Source organism: Triturus cristatus, chromosome 2_1 (genome assembly GCF_964204655.1).
Source record: "Triturus cristatus chromosome 2_1, aTriCri1.1, whole genome shotgun sequence".
Classification (NCBI taxonomy): domain Eukaryota; kingdom Metazoa; phylum Chordata; class Amphibia; order Caudata; family Salamandridae; genus Triturus; species Triturus cristatus.
The window spans coordinates 47,412,539-47,439,794 of NC_140581.1; the positions used below are offsets into that span (position 1 = coordinate 47,412,539).

The window sequence follows — 27,256 nt, forward strand, 5'->3', positions numbered from 1 at the left end:
GTGGAATTTGAATGGTTTTGTACAAGTGAAAAGTCCAGCTAACTATAACACCCCTGAAACCTATGGTTTTTTCAGTGAATATATATATATATATATATATATATATATATATATATATATATATATATATATATATAATATATATATATATATATATATATATGTATATATATATATATATAAATATATATATATATATTATCTACTGGCGGTCGCCAGTAGATAGTTATAGTTAGGACCGTGTTTCCATAGGAAATCTGCAACATTCTATTTGGAATAATTTTGGCGCCGATTGACGAATCCTCGCGAAATTCTCAAAATAGGTGGGGCGCTCCGCTCCGCTCCTTCCCTGAAAGTCTTGGGGGGATTCGTCAAGCGGGGGCTGAGAAAAAGGGGGGGTCCCAAAACGCGTTTTCCACATGCATTTTTCCATAGGACCTTTAGTCCGAGATACAGCCTGAACGGCTGAACAGAATTACTTGAAATTTGGCAGAGAGGTAGCCCTCGGGTCAAGGATGTGCCTTTTGAAGGTCTCGTGTAAATCTGTTCAGTATTTCCTGAGAAAATAGCATTTAAATCAATATATATATCTATAGGCGCGCTCCGAGCGCGTACCGTAAACTTACCGTACGTGCACGCCGCCGTGCGCGAGCGCGATTCTGATTGGTTGTTAGATCTTAGTAAACATTCGAATCGGTCAAAACCAGGAAGTGTCGGCTGCCATTTTGTCTCTCGCACTCTGAGGGGGTGAAAAACAAAGGTGGAGAACGTGAAAAGGGGGCAGGGTGGACAGTTCCTGACCCCCTAGCCTTTGTCAGGGGGTCCCAGAAGGACCCCCAAGGGCAAAAATTAATTGTAATTTTTTTTCGAAAAATCGCGGAATGCGTGAAGTGTACACGCAAGGCGTTAATGGAAAAATTCTGCGAACTTCGCGTAACAATTCCGCGACTACGCGTACCGTACGTGCACGGCAAAAAAATCCATAAAAAAAACAATTTAAATCTCAAAAAAAAAATTGCATTTAAAAAACCTTTGAAATTCACTGAAAAAACCCTCGTTTTCACACACGTTATAGTTAGGAATTAGCATTTAAAAAACCTTGCAAATTCACTGAAAAAACCATAGGTTTCACACATGTTATAGTTAGCAGGACATTTCACTCGTGAAAAACCAATGAAATTCCACCGTTATAGTTAGTGCAGGCAACTATAACTCACGCGACCGCAATCCTCTGCTGATGACGTCAGATATTACATCACTGATGACATATGTGTTTTTCTGAAAAAAAAATATTTGTAATATATGTATAGCTAAAAATTAATGGAAGAAGACATGGGTAAATAAGTGTCTAAATACAGTGATGTAATATCTGACGTCATCAGCAGAGGATTGCGGTCGCGTGAGTTATAGTTGCCTGCACTAACTATAACGGGGGAATTTCATTGGTTTTTCACGAGTGAAATGTCCTGTTAACTATAACATGTGTGAAACCTATGGTTTTTTCAGTGAATTTGCAAGGTTTTTTAAATGCTAATTCCTAACTATAACGTGTGTGAAACCTAGGGTTTTAACGTTATAGATAGTTGGACATTTCACTCATACAAAACCAGAGAAATTCAAACGTTATAGTTAGTAGAGATAACTATAACTCGTGGCCCCGCAATGCACTGCTGATAACTTCACATATTACATCACTGATGAAATGGTCAATGACATCAGTGATGACATCGCAAATGACATCACTGATGACATCACTGATGACATCATCCAGTGAATGTGGGTTTCTGTAAAGTTAAAATATATTTTATATATGTTAATGCCAAGGTGTATTGAAGAATGAGTTGGTGTAGATAGGGGGGGTGGAGGATTTAATAGGTGTGTGACCGACTGTATAAGTTAGTGATTAAATGTGTCTTACTGAATGCATGGATTAGTGACTAAACTGTGTGAATGTCTGAATCAGTCTCTCAGTTGTTGTGTAGGCTGCTGCATGGGTTGATGATTAGGAGCATGACTGTCTATATGGGTTACTTTTTGGTTGCATGAGTATCTGTATGGGTGCCTCAGTGTTTGTGCCTACATGTGTGAGTTGATAATTTACTGGGTGTATGGCTTCACTAGTACATGTAGAAATAGCTGTATAGGTGAATGAGTGTATGTATCAGTGTGTTAGTGAGTGAATGTATGTCTCACTAGTATATGTGTGAGTAACTACATATGTGAAAGGCAGTATAAGTGAGTCTTGGAGTATATAAATGACTATATGTGAGAGTGAGTAATTGTGAGAGTGGGAGTATAAATGAGTGTGTGCTTTTGTCAGTGATTGCATAAGAGAGTAATTATATGTTAGGATCGGTATGAATAGGTTAGATAGTGAATGTATAACTTTAGGTGAGTAAGTTGTAGTGTTATTGATTCTTTACATGTCAAGCTAGGTGTGTCAATAACTCTATGGATGAGTGATGATGTATGAGTGTTTGTATAGGTGTATGAGTACATATAATAGTGCTGTATTGATGAGTGACTGCATGCATGAGTAACTGTATGGGTGAATGAATGAATGTGTGTGTATAACTAGGAATGTCAGTAGGTATATCTAGAAACTGCTATTGATTTGTCTATGGTTTCGAAAATGGTAGTCTGTATTTTAAGAGTGGGTGTATCAAAGGTTATATTAGGGTGTGAGGAGGTGCATCAGATTATCACGTGGATGATATCATCAGTGATGTCATTTGAGATGTCATCAGTGATGTCATCAGTGATGTCACTGATCATGTCATGAATGATGTAATATATGACATCATCAGCAGTGCATTGCGGGGGCGTGAGTTATAGTTAGCTCTACTAACTATAACGTTCGAATTTCTCTGGTTTTGTAAGAGTGAAATGTCCAACTAACTATAACGTCCCTGAAACCTATGGATTTTTCAGTGAATTTCAAAGGTTTTTTAAATGCTAATTTCTAATTATAATGTTCATGAAACCTATAGTTTTTTTTGTGATTTTAAATTATCATTCCATTCTCAACCTGTTGAAAACAGCCAATATCACCAGTTTTCTAGCAATAGCTTCTGCAAAAAAATTGCCACAAATGAGAGCAACAACTAATGCTAATAATATGCAGAATAGGCGTTCCTGTGCAAAAATATAACGAAAACACCACTTCCCGATATTTTCAAAAAGCAGTCAAATCTGTGGTGCGATTCAAAAACAGGCGATAAGCTGTGTTAGCAGTAGGAATGTAACATCTTCCTTTTACTGGTGTAAAGTAGGATGACTACCTACAGTGTGAAAGGGAGCCCAGCTCAGAATCACATCTGAAAACCAACACATGTCATTGAGCTACTGATCATGCACCTCCGACCCTCAAGAAGGCCACAAAACCCACTGCCACCACCCTCAGGACCTCCCCCGGATCACCCCCCTACTATCACAAGGCAGCACACAACAGGACTGCGTACTTTCCAAAAATGGCATGGCCCCTCAGCCACACAATAGCTGAATGTTGGGAGATGTAGCAACCAAACATGTGTAAAGGACGCAAGTCACCCACCAATAATAATCCACACAATACCAAGTGTAGCGGTGATGTGCTGGACACACCTCACTATGCAGAGCACAAACCTCTCCATGTGTACATATACTGCTGGTGATTGTAGTGTTGTGGTCAGTGGACGCACCCATGTTACCTCAGGCAGTGGGGAAGATCTCGGTCATGTACCTGTATCGTCATCCCCTGTAGGCGGAAGTGCAGTGGGCTGGTCCAACATACACCTCTCCAGCGAAGAAGTGTGACTAAATAGGCGGGGCTCTGGGCGTGGTTCACTTGTGTGAAGGTCAACGCATCTGCCAGAGCAGCGGCCCTCACCCTGACATGTGGCTGCCACCATGTCCGCCGGCCTCCTCGACACAGGCCCACTGCGAACACAGCGGCACAGCACCGCAGACTTATGTCTGTACAGACTACTGCCTTCGAATTACACTGCGGACAGCATTGCTCACAATTCAGATGGAGTGGCGATTGCAGATGACGCAGTCCAGTATGCAAGACACATTGCTCCCAGTGCGGACCACGCATCATCACAGGCTGTGTACACGCTGAGTGCCAGAGGTACCACTAACTTAGTGCACCACAAGCCAACGCCACAAGGCCTTATTAAGGCAGAAATAATTATACAAAAGTCATTGCTACCAGTGCGGCCCACCTGGAATACGCATCATCGCAGGGTGCACACACGCCGAGTGCTTCAGGTGCCACTAACTCAGTGCACCACAAGTCACCACCATGTGGCCCTACTCAGGCAGAATTCATTAGACAAAAGACACTGCTACCAGAGCGGCCCACCCGGACCATGCATCATCGCAGGGTGCGCACACACAGGTTTCTTCAGGTGCCATTAACTCAATGCACCACAAGTCATTGCCATGTAGCCTTATTAAGGCAGAGTTCATTAGATAAAATACATTTCTACCAGTGCGGCCTGCCTGGACCACGCATCTTCGCATGGTGCGCACACGCTGAGTGCTTCAGGTGCCACTAACTCAGTGCACTACAAGTCACCGCCATGTGGCCCTACTGAGGCAGAATTCATTAGACAAAAGACATTGCTACCAGTGCGGCCCACCCGGACAGCGCATCATCGCAGGGTGTGCACACACTAGTTTCTTCAGGTGCCACTAACTCAATGCACCACAAGTCATTGCCACGTAGCCTTATTAAAGCAGAATTCATTAGATAAAAGACATTGCTACTCGTGCGGCCCGGTCAGACCACGCATAATGCAAGTTGCTTCAGGTGCCACTAAGTGTGCAGCTCAACTCAATGCCACGTGGCTGTGGGCCCTTGCTGAACGCTGTCTCTGGCCTACACTGCGGTCAACAGGGCTCACAATTAAAATTGAGTCTTGATTCATTAATTACAGAGTCCAGTAGGCAACTAACTACAACGTCTTCGAAACCTAAATAATATCCTTTTAGTATCCTTGCTTCAAGAACTTTTTTTATATCAATTATAGCTTTAGAACAATGACCAAATTCATCTTGCAAGTCCAAAGGAACACTGAATGGCAGCCTATACTGCAGACAGCAGAGCTCACAGTTCGAATTCAGTTTTGATTTATTTATTGCAGAGTGAACTGTACTCTATGTCGTTGTCTCTGCTGACTACTGCCTTTGTTCTACACTGCGGACAGCAGGGCTCACAATTAGGGGTGGGTGTAATTTCCCTAGTCGTGCTTTGCAAAGCTCCAGAAAACGGTAAAAAATCTCAGTGAGCATGCAAAAGTTCCACAAACAAGCGGAATTGCTTGTTGCGCCCGTTTGTGATGTTTTTTTCCTGTTCGCAAACACTGTTTGCGCGCTCGGGGAGAAATATCTTGCGAAAACACATTTTGAAAGCGCGAACAAGCAAAAAATTCCACTAAGCCGCGGATAACAGAATTTTGGGCAATTTCGCGTTCTCCGCGGAATGCAAAATTACCCAAATTCCGCAAGTTCCGTGAGCGGAACGGAATTTACCAACCAGGACTACTCACAATTCAGATGGAGTCTCGATTCCAGATGAAGCAGTCCAGTAGGCAAGAGACTTTGCTTCCAGTGCGGCCCGCCCACACCACACATCATCGCTGGCTGCGCACACGCTGAGCGCCACACCTACCACTAATCTATACAGCTCAAGTCAACGCCAGGTGGCTGTGGGACCTTCCTGACCACTGCTTCCGGTCTACATTGCAGTCAGCAGGGCTCACAATTCAAGATTTGTACCGATGCAAATTGTGTAAGAGACTATAATCGGTTAAGAAAACCAAATGCTCCCAATCTGTGCAGCTAAAGTCAATACCATGTTGCTGTGGGCCTTTGCTGACCACTGCCTCTGAACTACAATGTGGTCAGCAGGGCTCACAATTCAAATTCAGTCTTGATTCATTCCTTTCAGAGTCCAGTAGGCAACTAACTATAACATCCCCGAAACCTACACATTTTGACAATGTATTCAACAATGTATTCCATACATATTTCATCTTTTGTTACCTACACTGCGGTCAGCAGAGCTCACAATTTACATTGAGACATGATTTATTAATTGCAGACAAAAAGCATTCCTCGATGTCTCTGCTCACTACTGCCTTCCATCTACATAGTGGACTGCATGGCTCACAATTTAGATTGAGTTGCGATTGCAGATGACGCAGTCCAGTTGGCAACAGACATTGCTACCAGTGTGGCCCTCCCAGACCACGCATCATCGCTAGCTGTGCACACGCGGAATGCTTCTGATGCCCCTACCTCAGTGCACCACAACTCATGGACCCTTTATGATAGAATCTTTTGTGTATGATTTCAGATCTGCTGCCCCTACCTCAGTGTACTACAAGTCATGAACCCTTTACGATGGAATCTTTTGTGTATTATTTCACATCTGCTGCCCCTAACTTAGTGCAGCACAAGTCATGGACCCTTTATGATTGAATCTCTATGTGTGATCCGATGATTACTGTTGTACTTGTTACCAGCACCAACCATTCCTGGAGGGCTGGCTTACACTCACCCCACACGCATCCAGCTCAGACGTCACTGGACATGTGACCCTGGTAATAAAAAGGAGTAAAGCACACGTGCCCGTACCCAGTTCCACTATAAATCTGTGTCCGTGTGTTCATTATGTATGCAAGATGCTACCCCTGGGCCCTACCACATTACATTGTGCTGTGGACAGCGTATGCAACCATGATACCTCTGGCAGTGGGAGAAAACTTTGGCTATGTAACTTTGTCTCAGTCATTGTACAAGTACGTACGTAGAGACTGGATCATTAGAGTACTGCAAGGAGAGTGTATAGTCAATTAATAAGTGCTTGGGGATTGGCGGAGTGATTGTATAACTACATATGTTGGCGCAGCCTAACCTTGAACACAAGCTTGGCTCTAATTGACTGCCCTCCATGTGCCAAAAACTGGAACTTGAACTTTCCATGGCCCTGTATTGCTACAGCTGCAAAACTCCACTGAATGTGCAATAAACATTAATATTCACACAGATGTGTCATGGCCACCATCTTTCATGTGTGGAACTATGGATGAATGTAGGGTCAGTGATTTCCCGTACCTTCCATGTTGGCCAACAGAGTGACACATTGGCTCTTGCGACCCGGGTGACGGCAGCACTACAACACGGACACCCGCACCAGTTGCTTCCTCATGCAGCTCACAAAGGAGCCATGCCCATAGCTCCAGAGTCATACTTCACTGCCTCACGCAGGACTGGCATACGCCAGGCCAGCCCACTCCGCTTACGCTTACAGGGAAGGACAACAACGCTACATGGCCCAGGTTTCATTGCAGTGATCTGCTGGTCACAGGCCTAGTTGTCAGTAAGCCACAGCCACTCCCTCACAGCTGGTATATACCCACACCACACCCATTCAGCACAGAAATCACAGGACACGTGCCCCTGCCAATAAAAAAGACCGGGCGCACGTGCTCTATGCCATTTTAGAGTTGCTCGCACCGAATGCACTGCGGCCGGCACAGGCACACTGGCACGGGACGGTGACTTTCGGTCCAATGAGGTAAAGGAACCGTAACTACTGAGCAGGTGTGCAGCCTGCGGTGATGGCCCGTCCCGGCGTTCTGGACAGCTCAGGTTTTGTGTGCCCTCCTGGGCCGCTGTGTAGGCCTGAGCCATCACACAGCGCAGGGCTACCACCATGTGGCGTCGTCTCGCTGTCACTGAGTTAGTGGCACCACAAGGGCTGAGCGGGTGTGTAACCTGCAATGAAAAAAAATAGTGCACTGACATGTTCTCTGCCATTGTGAAATCAAGACTCAGCACCAAATGTGAAACCTGGTGTCCTGCGAAGCAGGGCTGCATGATATGGAGGGTGACATGCCCGCGGGCCCGGGCTTGGGGCTTGCAGTGGCACGTAGTAGGCCCTCTTTTCTGCAAGCAGGTTGTGAAAGGTGAGCAGAGAGGCTTGTTTGCGCAGCGGCGTGCAGTCACCTCCTGGTAGTGGTAGTGCATGGGGTGCAGCAGCCTCAGTGCATTGTCGGAGGCAGTTACCTCCGGGCAGTGGAAGTGGATGGGGTGCAACAGCCTGGGTGCGCAGCAGTGGGACAGTGATTTAGGCGTGCGCAGTTGTATGTACTCTACCATTACTGATTCCATACTACGTTTTAGATGAGTAAGCTTGAGGGCTCCACTATGTCCTGGCACATGGTTGGAGACACACCAGTGGCGGAAAGGTGAGCTGTGAGGTTTTTGTCCACAGTGTGGGCACTCACTGTCCCTCTACATCTCTTCCTTTCTCTCCCTCACACTCTTTCTCTCTCTCTTCCTCTTTCTCTCACTCTATCTCTTCCTCTCTCTCACACTGTTTCTCTTTTTCTCTCTCTCTTCCTCTCTCTCTTTCTTTCTCTCTCACTCTCACTCTTCCTCTGTTTCTCTCTCCCTCTTTCTCATACTTTTTCTCTTTCTTTCTTTCTTTCTTTCTTTCTTTCTTTCTTTCTTTCTTTCTTTCTTTCTTTCTTTCTTTCTTTCTTTCTTTCTTTCTTTCTTTCTTTCTTTCTCTCTCTCTTTCTTTCTTTCTTTCTTTCTTTCTTTCTTTCATTATTTCTTTCTTTCTCTCTCACTCTTTCTCTCTCTCTCTCCTTTGATGGACTCATGACGCACAATCATATCTTGCTTTTTGTCTAGCAGGCCTGCGATGATGCGTGGCCATCCTGCAATCAACACTCGCCCTGAATTGTGAACTCGGCTTCACCACGTGTACACAATGGGTGAGGAGATTGCTTCGGCACGTGGTGGACCCTCTTCGACACACGCCACTGGCGGAAGGTGAGCAGAAAGGCTTGTTTGTGTAGCGGCAGGCAGTCACATTTGGGCAGTGGGAGTGGATGGGGTTCAGCAGCCTGGGTGCGCAGCAGCGGGCAGTTACCTCTGGGCAGTGGGAGTGCATGGGGTACAGCAGCCTGAGTGCACAGAAGCTGTCAGACACCACTGGCTAGTGGGAGTGGATGGGGTGCAGCAGCCTGGGTGCACAGCGGCGGGCAGACACCTATGGACAGTGGGAGTGGATGGGGTGCAGCAGCCTGGGTGTACAGCAGTGGGAAGACACCTCTGGGCAGTGGAAGTGGATGAGATGCAGCAACCTAGGTGCGCAGTGGCTGGCACACACCTCTGGGCAGTGGAAGTAGATGGGGTACAGTAGCCTGCATACAGAAAGGCGGGATAGCGATTTAGGCACACAGTTGTATGTACTCTGCCATTACTGATTCCATAGTATGTTTCAGATGACTAAGCTTGAGGGCTGCCCTATATCCCGGCACGTGGATGGAGACACACCGGTGGCAGAAAGGTGAGCTGTGAGGATTTTCTTCACAGTGTCAACACTCACTATCCCTCTCCCTCTCTTCCTTTCTGTCACTCACACTCTTTCTCTCTCTCTCACTCTCTATCTCGTCCTTTCTCTCTCTCACAACCTGTCTCTGTCTCATCCTCTCTCTCTCATTCTTTCTCTTTCTCTCTCTCTACCTCTCTGTCTCACTTTCTCTCTCTCACACTGTTTCTCTCTTTCTCTTTCTCTTGCTTGTATTTTACTCTTTCTCTCTTTCTCTCTCTCTTCCTCTCTCTCTTACTCTTTCTCTTTTTCTCTGTCTTCCTCTCTCTCACTCTTTCTTTCTCTCTCTTCCTCTCTCTCTCACCTTTGATAGACGCATGACGCACAATCTTATTTTGCTTTTTGTCTTGCAGGCTGTGATTCACAAATGGTCCAGGGATGACTCGCTATGGCTGTACCTAGTTTTATTTGTTGTTGTTTTGATTAAGTAAAATGTTTTATATGTAAATCCATACATGACCATGATTCTTATTTCTTCAACCTCACATGCATGTTCTTAATTTTCTAATTGTGCGACATCAACAAATTTCTTACGTTCCAGATTTCCTAATGCTGCTGTCACATTCGTTTGTGGGGAGGGGGTGAGGGAGGTATGGGGGACAGAGGGCTGGTGGCGGGGGGTGTCAGAGCAGTGTTGGGTCTCCGAGCTGCATGATCGTTGGCTCCATTGCATCTGTTCAGGTGTGTCTCTGGGCTGGGCTCCCTTTCATCTTTTAGGTTGTAGTCCGACTTTACACCAGCTCAGAGCAGGTGTAAACTTCTTGCTACTAACACACCATATCACCTGTTTTGTACTCTATTCGACGATCTTGCTGGTGGTTGAGAAACTTGCAATATGATGTGCTTGCTGCTCTTTGCATGGGTACGTCTACTCTCCATCTCATTAGCAATATTTGCCGTGGTCATCCGTGACGATGCTTTTTGAGGCTGCTATCGCTGGTAAACTGGTGAAATGGCTGTTTGCTCCAGCTTGTGAATGGTTGTGAAAAAGTGGCGTTAACTCGGCGATGTGTCCTTGAGAATATACCCTTCGGTGTTTGAACGACTTAAGAAGAACTCGAGTGCAGTGCTGAGAGCCGCGCACCCATCGCTTTCACACGGGGGCCGTGCTGAGAGCTGCGCCAGAGTCACGACTAAAAAAACATCTACTTTCATTAATTTACATTCGCCTCTGGGACCCCATCCCCCGAAGCATGCCGAGATGTTCATTATTTTTTTTTGTTAAAAACGAGAAGAGGACAGTGTCAGCCCCCCTCCCGTGGCCAATTCCCGCCCGGAGGACCCCATCCCCCGGGGCCTGGCCTCACCATTGGGGACCATGTGGGAGCCCCAATGTCTCCACGGTCCCGCCGGCTCCCCACATCCAGCAGGAGCTTGCATTGCTTTTCCACACGGGGAGCTGCTGACATGCACCTCACCATGTGGTAAAGCAATCAGCTTTGGATTTTGGAAGTGGGTGCAGGTTCCCCAGCTCTTGCTTCTAAAATCCAAATCAAGTTTGCTATGACAGGGCGGAAGCCGCGTGGCTCCTGCCCTGTCATAGCAATCAGCACTGTCCCGGGGGTGGGCACCCCGGGACACTGCAAGAGCCGGGCTCCAGGAGCAGGGCCCCATGCTCCCCTCCCAACATGAGTGAAGCCCCGTGGACTTGGTGGCCCCCACGGGCCGCTATTATTTTATAAGAATGTCCCCGGGCCCTAGCCCACCGGGGGCCTCATTAAAATAAAAAGTGGGAACCCGTGCTTCATTGCTTTTTCACAATTTTGGCAGAATTTGAGACCCCAGCACAAATTGCGCCGACATTGTTTTAAAAAAAAAAAAGCTTTTTTGGACCTGGGGGTCCTTCTGGGACCCCCTGAGCAGGCCTAGGACGTCAGGGGGTTTCTACACTGCCCCTTTCATTCATTTGTTTTATATCTTTGTTTCTCTGTTTTCTGGTGACTCGCTTCTTTCGAGTCACAAGATGCCTGCCAACACTTCCTGGTTTGGAGTGTTGACAGCCAATTAGAATGAAGCACGTGGTCGTGGCAGCCAATTAGAATGAAGCTCATGGTCGGGAGGGTTCGCGAATCCGCTGCTACCCTAGATATCAAAACTTTTATTTTTTTAATTTCTCAGCAACTACTGAACGGATTTACACCATTTAAAAATAGGTCGCTTTCTGAACCAAGCACTATCTTTTTGCCAAATTTGGGATAATTCCTTTCAGCAGTAGCGTTGCCCAAAGTTTCCTATGGGAAATTGATTTTTTGACTCTTATTTTTTAATTTCTCAAACACTACTGAACGGATTTACCTCATTTAAAAAAACGGTTGCTTTCTGAACCAAACTCTACCTTTTTGCCAAATTTGGGGTAAGTCCGTTCACCAGTTTGGGCTGTACCCCATCTCAAAATTTCCTATGGAAATTAACATGGAGAAAACGCGTTTTGAGACCCCCACTTTTTTCTCAGTCCCCACTTGACGAATCACCCCCAAACTTTCAGGACAGGAGCTGACCTGGATAGACTTATGTTTGGAGAATTTCGCGAAGATTCGTCAAACGACGCCAAAGTTATTAGCAAATCAAAAAATGCTTTTCCTATAGAAACTAGGTTCTAACTATACCTACCTAATGGCGACTGCCACTAGGTAATATATATATATATATATTCACTGAAAAAACCATAGGTTTCACACACGTTATAGTTAGGAATTAGCATTTAAAAAACCTTGCAAATTCACCTAAAAAACCATAGGTTTCACACATGTTATAGTTAGCTGGACATTTCACTCGTGAAAAACCATTGAAATTCCCCCGTTATAGTTAGTGCAGGCAACTATAACTCACGCGACCGCAATCCTCTGCTGATGACGTCAGATATTACATCACTGTATTTAGACACTTATTTACCCATGTCTTCTTCCATTAATTTTTAGCTATACATATATTACAAATATTTTTTTTTCAGAAAGACACATATGTCATCAGTGATGTAATATCTGATGTCATCAGCAGAGGATTGCGGTCGCGTGAGTTATAGTTGCCTGCACCAACTATAACGGGGGAATTTCAATGGTTTTTCACGAGTGAAATGTCCAGCTAACTATAACATGTGTGAAACCTATGGTTTTTTAGGTGAATTTGCAAGGTTTTTTAAATGCTAATTCCTAACTATAACGTGTGTGAAACCTATGGTTTTTTCAGTGAATTTGTACGGTTTTGTAAATGCTAAGTTATGTATTTATTTTATTTTTTTTAAGGTTTTTCACCGTGTGCGTACCGTACGCGCACGGTGCTCTTCGCGCACGGTGCGCGCGCTGTGGGCGCCGCCCACGTTATGCAGTTCGCGGAATTTTTCTGGTTCTACCGTACGCGCACGCTACGCGCACTCCGCGATTTTTTGAAACAAAATTAAAAGATATTTTGGCCCTTGGGGGTCCTTCTGGGACCCCCTGACAAAGGCTAGGGGGTCAGGAATTGCCCACCCTGCCCCCTTTTCACGTTCTCCACCTTTGTTTTTCACCCCCTCAGACTGCGAGAGACAAAATGGTGGCCGAAACTTCCTGGTTTCGACCGATTCGAATGTTTACTAAGATCTAACAACCAATCAGAATCGCGCACGGCAGCGTGCGCATACGGTAAGTTTTACCGTACGCGCACGGTGCGCGCTTATAGATATATATATGCTTTTAAATGCTATCTTCTCAGGAAATACTGAACAGATTTACACCAGACCTGCAAAAGGCACATCCCTGACCTGAGGACTACCTCTCTGCCAAATCTCAAGTAATTCTGTTCAGCCGTTCGGGCTGTAGCTTGGACTAAAGGTCCTATGGAAAAATGCATGGGGAAAACGCGTTTTGGGTACCCCCTTTTTCTCAGCCCCCGCTTGACAAATCCCCCCGAGACTTTCAGGGAAGGAGCGGAGCGGAGCGCCCCACCTATTTTTAAAATTTTGCGAGGATTCAACAATCGGCGCCAAAGTTATTCCAAATAGAATGTTGCAGATTTCCTATGGAAACACGATCCTAACTATAACTATCTACTGGAAACAAATCTCGCCTTTCAGCAAGGTGAAGAACGCACTCACTTGTTTTCAGAAGTAATAAGGCGGATTTATTCAAGGTTTCATTAATACTGGCGTGGCTCTGCCGGAAGAAACGCACCGCCCCTTACGATTGCAGCGCCAGAGTCAAACACTTGGGCCGAAAACTGATTTTATATATATATATATATATATATATATATATATATATATATATATATATATATCAAAGCTACCAAGTACCCAACGTACGAGGAGCACTCGGGCCTCAGCTGCACACAAGGAGCCAATCATAGGTAAGCACGCCTCCACCACAACGATTCCTTTCACTGTTCAAACTGCCCTGGATGCCTGACGCGTTTCGAAGTGTCCCCACTTCTCTTCAGAGGCTTTGGCAGTTCAAAAAGAGCGCGTAAAGCACCACCCCCTTAAATGCATGGATGCACGCCCTGGATGGGCTTATGGGACTTGTAGTGCCTTACGTTGCGCAAATGTTCAGCTGGCAACTTCTTCGAGCCCACAGATGGGCCTCGCTGTGCATGGTTCGTGCAAGATCCGTAGGCTGCTGCCCCACGATATCGGCCCAATGATAAGGCCGCGTGGCCCCCGCTTCTCTAGGGTGGTGCTCCTCCCGCGGCTGGGTCGCCGCGTAAAAATCAAAGCTACCAAGTACCCAACGTACGAGGAGCACTCGGGCCTCAGCTGCACACAAGGAGCCAATCATAGGTAAGCACGCCTCCACCACAACGATTCCTTTCACTGTTCAAACTGCCCTGGATGCCTGACGCGTTTCGAAGTGTCCCCACTTCTCTTCAGAGGCTTTGGCAGTTCAAAAAGAGCGCGTAAAGCACCACCCCCTTAAATGCATGGATGCACGCCCTGGATGGGCTTATGGGACTTGTAGTGCCTTACGTTGCGCAAATGTTCAGCTGGCAACTTCTTCGAGCCCACAGATGGGCCTCGCTGTGCATGGTTCGTGCAAGATCCGTAGGCTGCTGCCCCACGATATCGGCCCAATGATAAGGCCGCGTGGCCCCCTATATATATATATATTTTGGATGGGCTCGGAGATTGGGGCTCTACAATTTATCGAGCAAATCAATCACAATAATCTTAATTTGAAATTTACAGGCCAGATTAGTAGAGAGGCAATTTGTTTTTTTGATGTTGAAATTTCAGTGCAGAATACACAATTGCACATGAGACTGCATAGGAAAGCAACAGCTGGTAACTCGCTGCTGCATGTAGCGAGTCATCATTCAGCACATCTAATCCATAGCATTCCTTTTGGGGAAATGTTGAGGATAAGAGGAGTTCGCAATACTGATTTTGAGTGCCTCAAAGCACAGAATGAATACCGTGAGAGATTCCTTAGACGGGGTTACACTTTTAAAGTGGTGGACAAAGCTATGACCAAAGCGAACGAACAGGGCAGAGGGCAGGCACTTGCCAGTAAAACTCCAATGGACCATATAAATCCAATGGAGACATTACAACCTTCTAGATTAATTCTAATTTATAGTAACCAACATCAAACTATAAGAGGGATTATCAATAAAAACTGGGCGCTAGTTAGAAATGTTCCTGTGTTGGGTGGTAATTTGAGTCGATCACCAAACATAACATTCAAAAAAGCTCATTCAATGAGCAATTCATTGGTCAAAAGCAGCCTGAGGTGCTAAATAATACATCATGGCTTAAGGCCAGCAAAGGTTTCATTAAATGTGCAGTGTGTAAAGCATGTAAACACGGAGTCAGCAAGACTGAGTACACCACACCATTTAGAAGCAGGCCAACAAGAATTGACAAAAAACTCCCATGCAAGACGGAATTTGCGATCTATGTGCTGGAGTGTTCCTCTGGCCTGCGCTATATGGGTAGCACTAGGCTGTTGCTTGCCATTTTGAAGAATCACATGCCAAAAGATCACAAGAGTTGCGTTATTTTGTGGTGGATTCGATCCCCCCCCTTGAGGAGGGGTGGAAACTGAGATGCATTACTGAGAAAATTGGAAACTAAATATATATTGGAGATGGATAGTAAAACATCCAATGGGTTGAACTCCAGTGAGGATTTTTATAAACACCTCTAATATGGCAATCCTCCATTCTTTATAACTGTTTATGCTTGCTGCTGACTTAGTACATTTGTAGTTTTAACCTAACTTTTATAGACATTTGCACATTTTGCACATTGGGATTGTAGGTATTTAATTGTGACACTTTATATGCACTGACACTTTAATCAAAGACTTGAATTGGTTGAATTATAGCCCACTTGGGCTTGAATGTTTCCACTCTCGTTGTTCTGATATGGAGATAAACATCAATTGTGCTATTGGAAACCAGTATAGAGAGAACAATGCTGCTACATCTATTATTATGATAAATTGTTTACATTAGTATTACTTTTTTTTGCTATGCATTTTTTATGACTATACATATATATATATATATATATATATATATTACCTACTGGCGGTCGCCAGTAGGTAGTTATAGTTAGGACCACGTTTCCATAGGAAATCCGCAACCTTCTATTTTGAATAACTTTGGCGCCGGTCGACGAATCCTCGCGAATTTTTCAAAATAGGTGGGGCGCTACGCTCCGCTCCTACCCTGAAAGTCTCGGGGGGATTCGTCAAGCGGGGGCTGAGATAAAAGGGGGGTCCCAAAACGCGTTTTTCCCATGCATTTTTCCATAGGACCTTTAGACAGGGCTACAGCCCGAACGGCTGAACAGAATTTAATGAAATTTGGCAGAGAGGTAGTCCCCAGGTCAAGGAAGTGCCTTTTGTAGGTTTGGTGTAAATCTGTTCAGTAGAATCTGAGAAAATAGCCTTTAAATCAATAGATATATCTGTGGCAGCTTACGGTGCGCTTACCGTGCGCTTACCGTGCGCGTACGGTGGCGTGCGCGAGCGCGATTCTGATTGGCTGTTAGATCTTAGTAAACATTCGAATTGATCATAACCAGGAAGCGGCGGCCGCCATATTCTCTCTCGCACTCTGAGGGGGGAGCTGATAAACAAATGCCAAAAACATATAAAGGGGCTGTTTAGACAGCGCCCATGCACATAACCATGTTAGTTTAATCTTCAAAGATCCCCCAAGGCAAAAAACGCTAATTTTTTAATATTTGAAAATTTCGCCGATTACGCTTACCGTACGCTTACCGTACGCGTACGGTAAAAAAATATATAAAAAATAAAATCCACACTCTCTCCACCCCGTGTGCAAATGGTGGCCGAAGGTCACCATTTGTGCATGGCATTTCACGTGAGCGCATTTCCCCAAAAAATTACAACAGATTACCTATCACAAGGAAGCGCATAATATGTCCTCCATGTGCGCACGGTGCGCGAAGCGCATCGTGCGTATATGGCCCATCTAGCGTAACGTGGGCACGCGGTGCGCGTAGCGCACCGCGTGCCCACCGTGCGTGCATGGCACTAACTGCGTAGGTGGGCGCGCGGTGCGCGAAGCGCACCGCGTGCTCACTGTGCGCGCACGGTGCGCGAAGCGCACCGTGCGCGCACGGAACGAACTGCGTTAAGTGGGCGCGCACGCCACGAATGGCGTAAAGTAACTTAGCATTTAAAAAACCGTACAAATTCACTGAAAAAACCATAGGTTTCACACACGTTATAGTTAGGAATTAGCATTTAAAAAACCTTGCAAATTCACTGAAAAAACCATAGGTTTCACACATGTTATAGTTAGCTGGAAATTTTACTGATAAAAAACCAATGAAATTCCCCCGTTATAGTTACTGTAGGCAACTATAACTCACGCGACCGTAATCCTGTGCTGATGACATATGTGTCTTTATGAAAAAAAAATATTTGTAATATATGTAAAGCTAAAATTAAATGGAAGAAGACATGGGCAAATAAGTGTCTAAATACAGTATTAGCATCAGCAGAGGATTACGGTCGCGTGAGTTATAGTTGCCTACAGTAACTATAACGGGGGAATTTCATTGGTTTTTTATCAGTAAAATTTCCAGCTAACTATAACATGTGTGAAACCTATGGTTTTTTCAGTGAATATATATATATATATATATATATATATATATATATATATATATATATATATATATATATATATATATATATTTTAAGGTTCTAAATCTCTTTTAAACTGGTAATTCATATGATCTTTTAAGGTGTGTTCCATTTTACCAAGTATTTATTTACTGGTCCTATTGGGGACTCTTCGGATATTTAAATTGTCTGTTTGCGTCATTTGCACATTTGTTTCATGAATTTCACAATGTGGTAAATATTTCTGAGTGTGTTGATGCATATCATGCTTTTTTCCATGTCGATGATGACAAATAGTCTTGTGATTTAGCACTGTCACTTTAAATAGCAGCGACCGTACTTTGAACGTGTCATGTCATCAAGGCCCTTAAAGGGCTGAAACGCGTAATGGCGGCGGTGCAGGGCACAGAATAAATCGTTAAAAGCACTGAATTTGCATCGACTTTCTGGATACAAGGAGCATGAGGCGAGTTTCTAAAATATATGTATATGCTTTTTATAGTTGCAAATTTTAAAAAGCTCAAAACATTTAAGATAAGTTAATATGTATAGATTTAATATTTGGTGATTTAGTATATATAAACACACACACACACGTGTATTTATGTTTATCATTACTATTAAAAGTTACTTACATTTATTTACTATACTTTACATTAACATTATGTATTAAAATATTTAAGATTTACTATTTTATACTGTGCATTTGTTGAAAAACTATATTGTGTTTCATGTTTTTATGATATTAGTGTGAAACAATATTTCATTTCAATATTTTTGTCCTTACCTTAAGTATAGGGAAATGATATTTGTATTAACTATATTTTTGACATGATATGAGTGTGTCACATTATTTTTCGATAATATGTCAGCGATCCCCTGAAACATAAGCCAAGATCCTCCAACTGCTGTTTACATCAATTATGGGGGAAAACAGATGACTAGAAGCAAGGCATCAACATCAGGATTCCAAAGAAGAGAGCTTGAACCAACGGTAAAAACCGGCGTGGTTTTACAGTCAATAGTCAGTAAAATCCTGGTGAAACTTATTATACAGCATGATTCTGATGCAGTGGATAAGCAGTTAAAAAATTAACAGGCTGGGTTCTTTATAGGCAGAGGGCGTGTTGACCAGAACTGAAACTGATTTCTGCTGTATCAGAGGGCATCACCTCAAAATAATCCAAACAATCATCCCAAAACTCAAATCTCCACAAACAAGCCCCACATGCAGTGAGGAGAGCAAAGTAAGAGAAATGCTATTCATAATTAACAAACTAGTGTTTCAATAGTCTACAGTTCTCTACTGGCATGTATTTATAGGTACTATTGACTTCTTTTATGTCTTCTGCAACTAAAAAAATAAATATTAGTTTTCCTAACACTAGGAGTTGATCACTTGAGTACCAATTAATGATGAAGTTTGACATAATTCAGTAGAGATACATCAATGCTATATTGTGCCTTTAGGTTCTTGATAGGAGGAGAAACGCTCACCACATCCCGGGCTACTTGTCATAAACTGAACAGAGAGCAGGCACAGAATCATTTATTTAAAAGAGAGAATAGAACATGTAGAAAGAGCACATCTCAATTATATCAAACTACGTTCAATCAGTTGAAAGAAAGATTAATGGATCAATGCTGTCTTAATCTAACAAGACATATTACCTTCCAGTAGCTGATTTCCGGATTTAGGCTTCCATTACTGATAACAGTTTCTGGTCTTGAGTCAGAAAACAGCATGTCGTGTAAGGCATGTGCCAACGCATACACAGCAGTATACATGCTATGAGTGAATCTAAAGTTTGAGACATCATAGGCGGATGAGTCAAAACTCTTCATGGTCTCATTTCCTGAACAGAAGGGACGAGTAAGTATATAGCCACTGTAAATATAAGTCCAATGATCTCTACCCATCAATCTGCAATCAAAATGTTGCTGCCATAGATCCAACAGAACTTCACTCTCTGGAAACTGTGTGGGGCTAAAATTGTAGAGAAAATCCTTCAATCCTAATATGTTATTTTTCTTAACCGAAAATATCAGTGTACCATTCAGCATGTTCAAATATTTTTCATATTTAAGTTCAGTCAAAAAGGAAAAAGACACTGATGCAATCCAAATTTTCTTAGGCAATGTCTGCCACTTGGTGTACATCAAATATTGTGTCATAGATGTCCCTGTACTGTAGAGAATTATCACTTGTGAAGTAGACATTCTAACTGCATTAATAATCAAATCCACATTGTCAGTCTCCCAAGTGAAATCACTGGGTAACATAAAAGAAAACTCAACACAGCCTCCATACTTGCTGATCGCTGCCTTTAGCTCCCGAACACTTCTCTCCCCGATGTCATCATCTGTGGCCAGAATCCCAACCCAGGTCCAGCCAAAATAATGTAACAACTGAGTGATCCCTGCAATCTGTGTAAGCTCATTAGGTACAGTGCGAAAAAAATATGGAAATCTCATTTTGTCGCTAAGATGTGGATTCAAAGCTCCAAAACTGATCTGCAAGAAAGAACCAAAAATTTAAAAAGTTATTTCATACAAGCTTACAAGTCCTTAAAAGAGATCTGTAATTGAATTTGAAGAACTGAGTTAATAATGTTAAGATGCTCAGTGACCCACAGTCATTGTAACAAGTCAAAAATGAAATTAATTGGGTGAAACAACACATCTCTGACACATATTTGACAAAAGGATGAAAGATCTTTCTTCCACTGCTTTTAACATCCATCTCTAATGTGAATAAATATATACTGTGAGGATTCTTGAGTTCAGGAAACTAATTTATGGCTATGATAAAGAAAGTGTGTTTTTGGTCAATCTACCCAGTAAACATTCAAAGATTTTGTCATAAAGTCCCCAAAACAGAACATGTGGAATTGCACCTGCATCCACTGGACAGTTTGTCTTAGATAATCCTATAGGTTGACCCTCCTTTCTGCATTCAGAACAAACTTTACCTCAGTTATGAAACTAATCTGCTCATGAACTTTCAAAACTAACATAAACACACTTCTATTGTATGAATCATCTGTCAGATGTAGGCTATTTGGGAGTATACTTTTGTTGTAATAGGTTAATTTACAAAATTCCAGATTGCAGTGGGTCACAATCTGACCTAGCTCATCAGTATTTATGATGTATATTGCAAGTTGTCAGTCACTACAATTGGACGCTATCACCGGGATTGTGGCCTGCTATAGTCAGTAAGCCACCATGCCTCTGATAAAATGTAAATATAGCAATATTCTTTTAAAAAGAAAGAGGAGTATTTATAATCTCCTTGCCCCACGGCAGGTTGTATGACACTCAAGCGGAGCACACTAATATCTATGAGGCCTCGCAAACTTTTCATGGCCTTGTACAACTAGTGTAAGGCAACGCAGCACAAATAATTGCATTGTCTTACACTGCATCAGGGAAGCGTTGCATGGGGTTGCGTGAGTTTTCCCGTGCAACATCCGGGGATTTGATGCATTTCCAGATTTACAAGGCTATGTAAACCTGGCAATTTGTCACAACTGTATGCTTTTTCAGGGTGGAGTAACAAGGAGAAATATCTGTATTTCTCTTCATTTTCTCCTCTTTCTTCGAGAGCTGAATTCTGCAGCACACATAGAAAGAGGGAAATGCCTCCATGGATTGGTTTTGTGCAGGAAGGTATCCCTTTCTGCACAAAAACAATCCTGCCAGCAATGCAGAAATCCTTGCGCCATGGTGCTAGGGTGCCTACGTTGGCTCTAGGCAACACATTTTGCATCGTGCTGTCTGAAAGGATAGGAATTCACTGCATCTCATAAATATGGTGCTTTCCTACCTTTTCGATTTGGCATGGGGCAGTGCAGCAAAACTACTTCATTTTAATTGTGGCCCACAGTGTATTTTTCATTTGTTTGTGAGTTTGCATACTTCTAGTTGGCCACTGCCTTCTCCCTAATATATTTTTTATAAGAATCTGTTTTTATTGAGTTTTATCAAAGTCCAACAACATCCTTTCTCAGCCATGCTTTGAAGACAGATTGTTTTGCTAACGAATCCATAAACCTTATTGCAGTCCCCAAACAAAGCATTGTTTTTATGACATTATCCAATCCTCTCTCAAACAATTCTAAATTAGTCCAGTTAAGAAGAAACATGAATAATTACACTGTCAAAACTAGCTTCAACCTGTAAGAACGAGATCACCTTCTTGGTGTCTAGGCATGGCACCATTACAAAGAATTTAAACATATATTTTCAGCATTAGTAATAAAATAAATTCATGGCCCTTAAATGAGTAGAACATCAATCAATCAATCAATCAATCAATCAATCAATGAATCAATCAATCAATCAATGAATCAATCAATCAGGGAATTGTAAGCGCGCTACTCACCCGTGAGGGTCTCAAGGCACTGAGGGGTGGTCTACAGATCTGTTTAGTCAAAGAGCCAGGTCTTGAGGGTCTTCCTGAAGGTGTTAAGGGAATGGGCGTGTCTGATGTCTGCCGGTAGCTCGTTCTAGGTTTTGACTGAAATGTGAGAGAAGGATCTTCCACCTGCTCTGGCTCTTTGGATACGCGGGGTTTCGGCCAGTTTAGAAGATTGGAGGTTTCTTTTGAGTATGTGGAAGTTGATTTTGTCGTTGAGGTATTTGGGTCCGTTGTTGTGTAGGCATTTGTAGGCTTAAGTGAGGATTTTGAAAGTGACTCATTTCTCCACGGGGAACCAGTGGAGACTTTGTAGGTGTTGGCTGATGTGTTCATGTTGGGGTATGCCGAGGCCAAGTATGGCGGCGGTGTTCTGTATTGTCTGGAGTTTGAGGAGTAGGGACTTGTTGATGCCGGTGTAGAGTGCGTTTCCATAGTCCAGTCAGCTGGTGATGAGTGCATGGGTGACTGTCTTCCATGACTCAGGGAGGATCCACTTGAAGGTCTTACGGGGGATGCAGAGGGTGTTGAAGCAGCTGGAGGTGACGGCGTTGACCTGTTGGTTCATGGTGAGGGATGAGTCGAGTACGATGCCGAGGTTCTTGGCATGGTCTCAGGGGGTAGGTGTCCGAAGGACGGTTGACAAAATAAACATGACAAAAGAGGGACACCTTTAACTATATGCTCTATTAGTAGATGCTAGATTGTCAGTCAGTCAGTCAGTCAAAAAGTTGTATTCAGAAAACTTCTATAAATGATAAATAACATAGAATATGTTTATCACTTGCATACATGCTACTAAAAAGAGTTAAAAACATGCACAATACACTTTATAAGTAAAATCCCAATACAAGCGTACATCCATGGCTTCACATTCAATATGGTTCTGAAAATAATGCTATTCAAAATGCATTAAGACATAGGCCATATGGGCACCTAAATGCATATGTAAAAGGATCAAAAACTTTATTGTCAAACTAATTCTTACATTTCCTAATAATTAAAGCTTGACATACAAAGCATAATAAAGACAAAATCAGCAGAGTGATGACTATAAAAGTAGAAGAAAAACAGTATAAGAACTAAGACCGAAAGAGCATAGCAAAAAACATAAAAAGCTGACCCTCTGCCTGGTATGGTATAAAAACAACAAAAAACATAAAAACAGACCATTGTTTGTTTGAAAGTGCAGTCACAGGGACATGGAGGTAATGAAAGGAAAATGTTACGAAAGTAATGGGATGCACACCATCTATTCAATCTTGATACTGAAAATGTCCTACAGTCCTCAAAAGAATGCGTGCGACTGGTTTGGGGTGCAAGACACGCCCCCCCTGGTTGTGCGGTAATGAAAGGAACCCATGTAGCCTGCTGAGGATGGGCTCCCAAATAGTGTAAAATGCCTAATCTAAAGTGAATCTACGTTTAGAATTTGTAATCCTTAGGAGGTAAGGTTCCACTCACTCAAAAAGCGTTAGATCTAGAAATTGGGTGACAGTGGTCATAGATTGACATTTGGCAAATTTGACTTCATTTCTGTGGGATAGAAAAAGGGAATTTATCTTGTTTTCTTAGCTAAAAGTAGTTTCATTCGGTGAAGAGAAACAATTTGACACATCAAGGTCCAAAAGGGTCTTATAGCCATAGGATAACCATGGAATAGAGGACCTTGCATCTTGACTTAAACAGTATTTAATAAACTAGTATAAGGAGAAAGCCAAACCTTCAGCCACAGAAGCAACAAGGCAACCTGGATTGTATCCTCCAGCAAAGAGCCTTCCAAGTGTGTGGTAAATAATTTTCATTACCTGGACTTAATTTGATACGGAAACATAATAAAACAGCTCAGTAAAATGAGAGGCAGAATCCGTGGTATCAGAGGTTCGGAATGGGCTTTATTCCAATGAACGATTATAATCGGTTGCTCCAAGTTCCATCACCACGGAGGTTCAGGAAGTGAAGTACATACATTATTGACAAGAAATGACTTTTATAGTACATACATTACAATGAAGCGAATGCAGTAGGCGTAACAATTGATAAGGAAAATGACGATTCATATGCGTAACCGAAAATGGGTGTAATAAGGAGTAAAAAGGAACATAATTGGTTATGATGTCATATATAGGTGGATCTATAAGATAATACTTGGCATAGATGCGCGCGCAGCAGTATGACGTGTGATTGACGTGTAACTAGGGGGTGAAGGGGACTTTGACATTTAGCTCTACATGTGGCGACAGAAGTCTGGAGGGTCAAGTCAACCTAATCCCAAATCATATCTAACATCCTATGTTTAAAGAACTATGTTATCCAAAAGAGAGGTCTCTTCGAGTGGAATCTTATTCTATACTGACTATACTGACTGTTAGTGCGTGTACAAGCGTCTAAGTGTCTACACTAGATGCGAGGGCGGAATCTTCCATAGCAACAGGGCTATGAATTACTTGTATGAAGACAGAGAAGTCGGGCCTTTGCTTGGTAGCTGGCAGAATGTTTACTTAAGCTACTAGACAGGAATGCGTTGGGCAGGGATGAGGCAGATAACTCGAAGGTGAAATACAGTTCTTGGCAGAGAATAGGCTGATGTCAGGCTTCGTGAGCCGCGCAGAGAATGAGACAAAGTTCATGGTCACAGATGCAGGCTCAGACTGGAGTTTTCAGAGGCAAAAGGCAAGAAGAGTTCGATGACAGAATCAGGGCCTACTTGCCTGGACGGTAAAAATGGCATAAGTGAACCATATAAAGGCGGTGGCCTTTCGTACTTAGGAAGGGAATATCCGGCCTATTCATGGCGGATCTGACAGAGGACATGTTGACGGTGGACGCACATGTGTTTGCGTCTTCATAACTGGAACTGGAGGGAACATACATGTACTTGTAACATGCACATAGAACCGTTGGGGTCCAAGATAGGGGACATAACTGACCAGAAAAATCCATATTTCCACATTCCCTCCTTGTCCCCTACTTGCCCGTTAAGAGATATCAATCTTCATTAATCCATTGATCTGTTCATATAGCATCATTTGTTCTTCTTTCTTCTTCCGGGATCTTGAATGAAAATCTTGGTGTGGAATGCACGATGTGGTACACAGACCACAAATCGCTGGTCCACATTGCAGACATAGACAGCAACTGAATAATATGAGAAGGCCAATACCTAGGAAGGATAGGACTCTCCATCCCCAGGCTGATATCACGCTCCAAAACCAACCGGACCAAGTCCAGGTGCCTGGATTCTGGTGTATCTGGCTTACAATCTTATGAAGGCGGGTTATGGCCTTATATACAGATGGCGAATTTTCTGGTATGAATATGCAACAGCTTGATCCGATGACCCTACAAGCTCCGCCCCTATCGGCCAGGATGACGTCAAGGACAAGACGATTTTGAAGCACAACAATCCGCATAGCAGACTGCTCTTCTGTTAAATTGCCTAAGGCGGAAATAGTTTCGTTCACTACTGCTTCAAGGGTTCTAGTTAATCTACGTATCAGCTTACTATTAGTAACAGTACCTATATAGGGAAAGATGCCTTTATTGAAATCTGTGTATTTTTCCCATGCTGTTTCAGTGTAATCGACAATCGGGAGATCTCTCCGCTCTCTATTGTGTACTAAATGAATATTTCTATAATAATCAGGAGGAGCTAGGAAAACAGGTGGCAAAAGGAATGCAATGTAGCAGGTACCATCCCAATCTAGAGGTAGACGCATATATGCAGTCTGACCACATATAAAGTAGGAGTGGCGATAAGCTCTAAATGAAGATTTACCTTGATCACTGAATTCTACTGTAGTAGTGCATTTACTATGGCCCATATGTATGGAACCAACTTTTCTTACACACAATTCACCTTTCGCTGGGAATACTGACATGGTTGGTAAAACTAGTTCAACTTCGGATTCGACATTTAGAACCATGAGATTAGGAGTAAAATTACCTAATCCATACACTTCATTTTCTAGATCAGTTCCTGTTCCTTTGGGGCGACCCTCCTTGTCAGGGTAACAGACTTTGAATAAAACTAGGTTCAGATTTCCCCATACCCACTGGTCTTGGTAAACGGCTGTATCTGAGTCTATGGAATTGATTAAACTAAACCATGCTCCACAGGAGCCATTATGTGTAAACGGATGTGGAAAGAAAGGCAGGACTCCTTCATAATTCTGATAGGGAGGGAGCCGGCCACACACCCAACAATTAGTAGCATTACTAGTCTGGTGGGAATGATGTAACATACTAATGAAAGTGTTATTGCGCAGCGCAAGTCTATAAGACAATTCATGCGGGGGTAAGTCACTAAAAGAATGTTCAGCAGTAACATTGTAAACGTTTCTGGCAATAGGGTAATATATGTGCAACAATATACTTGCAGTAATTATTAAAAGACTTAAGAAAAACAAGATTAATAATGTCACTATGCAATGGCTACGCAGTGATTTACAATACGCCTGTCGTTTCATTATTTTTCGCGACTGTCCATGATTCAGGTCTAGGCGATACATGTCGGAGACAGATTCAACCGCTTCACCTAGGAGAGGACTTAAACAATCAAATCGTCCGACGGCCTAGGCCTTAATTTTAGATTATAGAGTTCTTTACTGTCGGCCTCAGCCAGAGGTAGTTTTGAGTCAATTGGTGAGGACACACGAGGTGGGCTGTTTACATCTGAAGGAAGTCCATGAAATTTCTTGATATGACTTGAATGCACACATCCTTTCCTGCCCTCGATCTTCACGGCTGTCCTTGTGGTCAGTAGGACCAATTTGGGTGCCTTCCACCTGGGCTCCAGCTGGGTCTTTCGGTCGAAATTTCTCACAAACACAAGGTCACCCGGAACTACGTCATGGGGTTTCACCTCAGTGTTGTCGGGAAAGGCTGCAGCTACCTGTGAACGACAAGATTGTAGTGCAGACATCAAGGAAGCCAAGTAATCTGTCAGTATATTACAGTCAATATCAGTTATTTTGCGTGGTGTAGGCGTCCCCCACATATTTGGTGGTCTGCCGAAGATCACCTCATACGGGGATAGCCCTGTTCGAGAGTGTGCTACCATTCTTGTGTAAAAGAGTGCAACTGGTAATGCTACTACCCAGTCGACACCTTTTTCCCTGCATATTTTGGACAATCTAATTTTCAGGGTCTGATTATGTCTTTCTACGAGACCTGCTGCCTCAGGGTGTCGGACACAGTGGAATTTCCACTGATAGCCTAACAAAAGTGAAACGTGTTTCATTAATTCGGATGAGAACGGCTGGCCGTTATCTGAGTGAACAACACGTGGTAAACCGTATCGTGGGAAGAATTCTCGAACCAACTGTTTGGCAGTAGTCGGGGCAGTGTAATCTGAAACCGGGTATG

General features: G+C 43.2%; 1 protein-coding gene across 1 annotated transcript in view; it reads right to left on the minus strand.

Moving 5' to 3' along the window:
- The window catches only part of LOC146863701 (vomeronasal type-2 receptor 26-like), a 322,573-nt gene that overhangs the window by 132,995 nt on the left and 162,322 nt on the right, over window positions 1–27,256 (minus strand). Inside the window, exon 4 of the mRNA XM_085640670.1 lies at window positions 19,141–19,983. Coding sequence (XP_085496796.1) covers window positions 19,141–19,983 — 843 coding nt within the window. The remainder of the gene's footprint in view (window positions 1–19,140; window positions 19,984–27,256) is intronic.